This window comes from Morone saxatilis, unplaced genomic scaffold (genome assembly GCF_004916995.1).
Source record: "Morone saxatilis isolate NCDOM2014 unplaced genomic scaffold, NCSU_SB_2.0 Contig8, whole genome shotgun sequence".
Taxonomy (NCBI): Eukaryota; Metazoa; Chordata; class Actinopteri; family Moronidae; genus Morone; species Morone saxatilis.
In genome coordinates this window covers 23,750,327-23,758,113 of record NW_023340257.1, presented here as the reverse complement: position 1 = coordinate 23,758,113, position 7,787 = coordinate 23,750,327, and the positions used below count along the sequence as shown (strand labels likewise).

The window sequence follows — 7,787 nt, the reverse complement described above, 5'->3', positions numbered from 1 at the left end:
GAAAATCGGAGCTTGTGGAGTATCCTGAAGAAGGACATCCCCTGCCTTTCCCCTACATGGCCTCAGCTAAAATGTTAATCTACTTCGATTACAAGTAATGTCACGTTTGTTTGTTTTCTCACGTGTTGTCGGGTTTTTCCAATCCAATCCACCTTTATATTGTTTAATCCTTAAAACAACCAAAGACATCATAAAATAAAAGACGTAACAAGCTCACAAGGCCGGGCAATAAAATACATATAATATATACATTAAAGGGGAAACTTGGCAACTTTTTTCACGCTTAATAAACCCCGTTTTTAGAAATCGTTTGGCATGCTTAAAATGACCTGTTCTGGTGAAAATGGTGACCCCCCCCCCGACCCCCTCAGGCGCCCCAGGCGGAAAACCAAACTTGAAACTTTGAACACGTCCCGGTTAATTGGCAAAACTAAGTATTGAGCGAGAAACCACGAACGGACTCTAACGGCAATTCACATAAAACCACACCCGCCCTCAATACCGGTTAGTGGTTTAATGTATTACCCACCCTCAGGGAATAAAAAAAGGACACATCAGCCAGCCGGAGAAAGGGAGGAGGGCCCGCAAGTGAGTTTCTTTATGACGTTGTTGTGAAATACCGACGTCCAGAGCTGTAGGGGGAGCTCGCTGGGAGAAAACGTGCTACGACAAAAGTGAAAACCAGCGAAGAGATGCCTGGAGTTGCCAAGTTCCCCTTTAAAAGACATAAAACGAAAAGCAATCAAATAAGAAATTAAATCAAGTGAATAAAGTCGACATCTTACTTATAAACAGACAGAGAAGAGGCCTGTTCAACGTGCAGTTCAGGTGTTGTGGGATTTTGTGACGTGGTAGTTTTTCTAACATCACTCTTTCTTTACCTTTTGTCATGAAGGGAGGAGCTGCCTGACGCCGCCTACATGCACCAGCTCCTTGGACTGAACCTGCTCTTCCTGCTCTCACAGAACCGCGTGTCTGAGTTTCACACAGAACTCGAGAGACTGAGCGCCCGAGACATTCAGACCAACGTATACATCAGACACCCGGTGTCCTTAGAGCAGGTGCTGCCGTTCACCGCTTCACAAAACACACGTTTATTGCGTTGTTGTTCTGCAGTGACTGAGTATCAAGGGCAACATTTTGATATTTGTGTGTCCAGTTAGTAATTTGCACCCTCAAATTAATCATTTTGTTTTCTAGAATGACTTTATTAATTACGTAACTCAATATATTTACATTATCGGAGCAATAGGACTTGTTGTAGGTTGTCTGACTACAGTGAATTTGACAGAAGCATCCAGAGGTTAAGTGACTAACAGCGATGTAGTGGTGCCCTTAAATTACTGAATGAATTCTCTCAAATAATCTGTAATGAGTTGAAAAATAATCAGTGAAAATCTGCGAGACAATCACCGATATTTAATACTTTTATTTAGACTTTAGCCTGAGATTCACAGATGTGCGTAATGTACTCACACATTATTATTTCAAAGATTTTACAACTTACAACCTGCACACGTTTATCAAAATGTTCCCCCAGATAAATCCAGGCCTCTGTGTAATTCTCTAACTGTGTCAATAATGAATTGTATGTTAACACCACCTTAATGTTTTACACTCTCTTCAGTATTTGATGGAGGGAAGCTACAACAAGGTATTTCTGGCCAAAGGCAACATCCCCGCTGAGAGCTACACCTTTTTTATAGATATTCTGCTCGACACAATTCGGTAAGAATCCACATGGTAACGATTCCTAATGTCTGTTCTACGTTTGTTTCATTGATACAGTCCTTTATGTGCTATAAATAACCAATGCTATTGATTGTTTCTGTGAAAGTTACTTGTATATTTTGAGGTCCCAGTACATTCCTTATTAAAATGTGTCCATGGAAGATACCAGAGTACGTCATGATTGGCTAAAACAATATATCAGGACACCTTCAGCATAGTTACGATCAGCAGTTTAACCACAGCAATAAAACCGATAATACGACTGATCCTTTAAAGATAACTTCAACTAAAACTGATCTTTTCAACTGCAGTGACGAGATCGCGGGTTGCATAGAGAAAGCGTACGAGCAGATCCAGTTCAGTGAAGCCACCCGTGTGCTTTTCTTCAGTTCGCCCAAAAAGATGACAGACTATGCCAAGAAGGTTTGTATATTTAAAGTTGAGATCAAACTTAAAAACTGTGTCTACTGTGTTTTGAATTTGCATATAACCAGAGGGGAAAGTGTTTTTTGTTTTATCTTGAGGTTTGGTGGTTAAAACATACGAAGATTCAATCAATTAAAAATATAAAGGAGTACATTTTAAGCATTTCAGGTGTCAGCACTATTAGATGTTTCTTCATAAGTTGTTTGTATCTTAATTTGAAATAATTTTAAGAGCAACATCCTGTTAAAGGTCCAGAAAATAGTATTTAAATAAAGGGAAACTAATAAGACGGTGTAGGTAAGATGGAAAAGCAGATTGTCTCATTGTTCTTCTTCAGATTCTTGCCTACAAATAATAAAACTGCCAAAACTGCCGAAGCTGATTTTGAGTTTAATTTCAGAGAGGATGGAGTTTGAGCCCCGACGGCTATTACTCTTTCACCACTCAGCAGCAGCGGACAGAAGAGGTGACCATCCCCTCCACGGAGCTGGCACAACAGGTCATCGAATATGCACGACAGCTGGAAATGATTGTGTAATCCGCCCCCGGGAAACACACTCGACCATGTACAGGCACACTCAGACACACGCCGCCGATCCAGTGTGCATCCAGTCGGCTCAAACGCAGTTCTCCTGAGGAATATCAGATTCATTGATTGCCAGAGTGGATTTTGTTTTGTCCCCATACCTCGGAAATGTGTTATTCTTTCTGTATTGTTTGGTTTCATTTTTAAAAGATGGGGAACAAAAGTAAAAGTACGACAGACGACCAGTGCGTTCAGGAATTTCTTCACTTCTATCTTTATTGAAGACATTTGAGGGTTTAAATGTAGTAGTTCACTTTTTTTAATCCAAGATCTATTCCAACACTGAAATTCAGCTGGTGACCCAACAAGAAGAACTTAAGTCCAGCTACTACATTTAACACTCTCGAGTTTCAGCTCTTGTTTTTTTTTTTATTTTAGAAGTAGATGAAAGTTAAAAACAACCACCACCTTGTGACTTTTCTGTTTCACACAAAACTACCAACAGAACTAAACATTTCCCCCCCAAATTCGAGCAAACTCTTTTTGTATACAAAGTTCATTTTCTCCTCAAGAGCTCACAGAAATGTATTGCCCTCGCCTTGTATCCTAGCAACTGAGAGAATTGCCACTGAAGTTTGAGTGTTTTCTAAATGGTAATGCCTCTTCCTCCCTAGATGGTTTGTAATCCAGTTTATCTTAAAATGAAAATCTTTGTCTGCAATAAACGATTCAGAAAATAAACTTGAATGAGTGTTTGTTTCAGTCATTTGCAGACCCCCTTTTAACTCTTTTCAAAATGCTGATCGATAACGTGACACACATTTTTAGGGTCTTCTCTCATTGGTGAGAATCTCCTGCCTCCTCCTGCGTCTCTCTCAGCGCTAAACAAGCTGCACTTCTTGCTGTGGTGACCCAAGGAGGCTCACGCAGGTAGTTCGGGGCTTCATCACACCTGTGGAATAAAAAAAACAAACAAAGGAAAAGTTTTAAATGCAGTTAATCAGATCTGAGTTTAAAACTGAGTGTAATGTGTAGCTCACCACTTTTGGACGTTTGGTGGCAGACCTGTCCCGGGGTTGTGGTGACAGCGCACCTTGCGGGGACACGACTGATTGACTGTAAACGGGAGCCAGCGACCCTCAACGCGGTCTTTGTTTTCAGGAGTGACGCCTGGCTCCTGTTTCTCTCTTTCAACCTCGTTCTTCCAGTTTATCGCTCGAATAGCGACATTTCTGGTATTGTTATTGGGCTGGTTTTGATTTAATGCTCTGAGTGTGCGTTTAGTCTCACACGTAACAGCAGTATCTTCAACTACTGGGACTTTGATGTTGACTTTTTGCACGGAAGATGAAGTGTCCGTGTTGTTTTTGTAGGGTTGAAGTATCTTTATTGTGTTTTCTTCCATTACAGTTTCTTCAGATGTATGCTGGGAGCTCTTACCGTCGTCTCCTGGCTCATTTTTACCATTAATGACCTGAGCTTTTGACTGATTTGACCCTTGTCCTTGACCCTCTATAGGTGTGACGGCCTCCACTTGAGCGATACCCGGTGTTGCGGTGTTTTGCTCCACAGCGTCGCGAGCCTTGTCCGTTGCGTGGCCGGTCAAGTCGGTGCTCGATTCGGTCACGTAAGAGAGACCACGACTGGATTTGTCGACGTTTGCTTTTGTCTGCGTCTCTGCGTCTTTGCTCTGTAGGTTTTCTGTAGTCACACCTCTGACCACCTCGCTGTATGTGCGACGTACAGGCGCTCGCGTTTTAGAGGCAGGAAGTTGAGGGAGCGTCTCTCGTTGTGCTTTGGTCCCAAAACTGGTGAAGATGGGAAATACAAGTTCATAGGTTACCAGTTATATATAGAAACTTACTTACAGTGCATATGAGACAGACTTAATCTGGTAGTACAGTAGTTCCCAACCTTTTTCCTGCTTAGGTGACATATAATATGGATATTCCATAGTGGATGAATTTTTAGGGAACTTTTATACAATTATCTGTCTGTATTTTGTATTTTTTTTTAATGATTTTTAACAATCCCGCAGACTTAAAAGGCTTCTTTTTTTGACAAATTCAGTGTTTTCTTGTCCTTGACGCTTCACCATTGTTCTATTAGACAATTTTCTTTACAGAAATTAACAAAATGCTGAGATACTGCATATTTTTTAAGCTTTCTTACACCCACGTGAAACTTTGGCGACCCCTAGTGGGGGTCCCGACCCGCAGATTGGGAACCACTGTGGTAGTGCTACTCTTGAACAGGTCATAAAACAGTAGGGCAGCTTCTTAAAGAGATATTAATTCATTAATATAGCATATATTTAGTTTCATATAGAACATTTTTGTGTTTAATGCTGATAAAATGTATTTTTATGTCTACAAAGAACTCACCTGCATTTAAACTCTCTCTGACTACACATTACCCGCCTGTTTGCCTGTTGCTGGACCGGTGCTGCAGCTTTTTTCTGGTGCTGTACAGGTTTTGAAGGTCTTGACGGATGCTGGTTTATTCTTTCAGGTGCAGCCTGTTGGAGGATTGTGGTGCTGTTCTTTGTGTCCTTAGGTTTTGCGGGTGATGTGTGTTTTTGAGTCAAGATGGAGGTAAGATGTGGGATATATTGTACCGGGTCGGCCTTGTGGATGCTTTGTTCTCTGGTTCGAGGGGCATCAACAGCAGGAACTTGGTGCAACCTTGTGGCTTCATTGCCTCGGTTGGGACTAGTGTTGGCAGTGTTTCCGGTTAAATCGTTTGCTTCACCGCGGTTAAAGTCACCGGCCTTTTTAACCACTGCTTCTTCTGCCGTCCCATGTTTTGTGTCCTTATTGAATGGATGCTTTTCCTTTTGGGTCACCTTTTTTGACTGTAGAATACCCATTTTATATTCCGCTTTCCTGCAAAACATATATGTGGTTTTATCAGCAGATTTAAAGGGTAAAGTCTGATATTATTCTATATTTTTCTTATTGTTGACAAATGCCATGAACAGGCCAAACTCACCAATGAACTGGTACTAAGAAGTCTGTTAGGTTTGTGTATTTAAAAGCCTGGTATAGTTTATTCCTCAGTGCCATTTTTAGGAAATTAGTGAACCTTTTTATAAAATGAAACTATGTGTGCAAGATTAAAAAAGATTTTACATTTCCAAAATTGTAAGCAGTGACTTATCGTATTTTAGCTAGAGCACAGTACAGTTTGTTCAAAATTAGAGAGGAAAATTACAGTAAACTAACAACAGAGATTCAAATTATAAAATTATATACCACAAAAACAACCAAGGATACTTTTTGTTGTAAGGAAAACATTATTAAAACAGTGGCCAGTACTAGTTTGGGTGATCAGTGTCGTCTTAATTTGGGATATTTTTTTTGTAAATGTTTATGTTTTATCACTTAAACTCTAAAATTTATTAGGAGAGTTTGAAATATTAATATATATATATATATATGTATATATATACTTACCTAACTTACAACACAAATCAGCAGCAGCCTATTCACAAACAGGATAACGTACGTTACTGAACCAACGGTCGCTAATGAACGTTAGTCTGTCCGAACGTTAGTCTGACCGTTAGTCTGACCGTTAATTAACGTTAATTTCGCAGTAAATGCTAACATTAGATTATCGGTTGTGGTCGGTTGCTCGCTGAAAAACAAACGTGTTTTTAAGCTTTTTTTCAACGTACATTTCGAGTTACACAAGGTTAATCGAAGATATGCACCGCGTAAAATTGATTTATTGATTGAGACGTTGATTAACGTAAGTAAAGTTACGCTAACGGTTAGTTCCAACCGTTGCTAATTTGAATAGTTCGGTGAAGTTGGGGATATATTCAAATTTAACGGATCAATAAGTTGTAAGGGAAACGTTTTAAAAACAGAAACGATGTATTTTCACTAAAATAGACACTCAAGCTACATTAATTAACGTTATTATGTGAGTTAAATTACCTAAGAATACATAATAAAATATATGTGCCTTGCCTCTACTGTTTTATGGTAGATGATATCCAAAAAATGTGATAAAATCTAGTCAAATATATGAGCCTAAAAGTAATATAAAATTAATAATATAGACCTATAATAATACTAATAAAACCTGATGGTTCACAGATCAATCACCACTTTGTGTCCTCAATTAAACCTTTATAAAATAGTATCATTAGGCAATTGCATGACTATATTATATATATTTATATATATTTTTCTAACTTCAAATTTGACTTGAGAAGTGAAGAAACAACCATTCAACTCCCTCAAATTAATGGAAGAAGCACCTGGACCTGGATCAGTGTTTTGAGACAATAACTTTATAAACACAGTAAGGTTTCACTGGGACTTTTTATGTTAAATCAACCAGTTTACAGACACACTGTCGCGGACAAAACAGGGCTCGTCCGGGATTTGAACCCGGGACCTCTCGNNTCATACCCCTAGACCAACGAGCCGTGTGCGCCTCTTCACCGTCACCAATGTCAAGGAAAATTTGCCTTTTATTCTCACAACTCGACTTTCTTGAAGTTTGAACCGTGACTTCACACGACTTTTAACCCGCTGTGCGCCATAAACATCAGTGTTATTGAAATATAGGCAGTAGTTTGACCAGTGAACACCGATAAACTCCAAATTAAAGCTCCTTTTCTTTCTTCTTTAAGTGTTTCCTGAATGAATCCGGGGGGTTTTGCTGTCCATGGTGCTGAAACCGAGCTACCAACACTGGGACAGATTGTGTCTCACAATAAAACACACACAGGGACACAACAACAAGCCAGACTCATGTTTGTGCAAAACAAAAAAACACACGATATACCATTTTAAATTGTATATTTGACCAGTTTTTGTTGTTGTTTTTTAATGTTTGCTCTGTAGAATTTGTTTGTGATAATCAGGGGATCAACCGGAGGTCATTGATGGTTTACACAGCTTTTTTTTTTAATTCACCACATATATATGAATCATTAAAAATCCCCCGGTTACACTGACAGACCCCTGTAGCCCACCTAAAGCCACGATGCTGTCAATGATTAGTGCGGATGTGTTGGCACAGGGCAGGTGGAGTGAGAAAGGGAATAAGCGAGGGAGTGATTTGAAGCGAGAGAGAGAGAGAGAGA

At 39.6% G+C, this 7,787-nt stretch overlaps 1 protein-coding gene across 1 annotated transcript; it reads left to right on the top strand.

Moving 5' to 3' along the window:
• Nucleotides 1-18: 18 nt before the first annotated feature.
• On the top strand, nucleotides 19-3,430 carry psmd8 (proteasome 26S subunit, non-ATPase 8; the record flags this gene model as incomplete). The annotated part of the gene is given in 6 exon segments (XM_035680515.1): nucleotides 19-75; nucleotides 78-94; nucleotides 896-1,061; nucleotides 1,628-1,728; nucleotides 2,043-2,154; nucleotides 2,558-3,430. Coding segments are annotated over 6 exon segments (591 nt in total), but the record flags the coding sequence as incomplete, so codon positions are not given.
• Nucleotides 3,431-7,787: the final 4,357 nt, after the last annotated feature.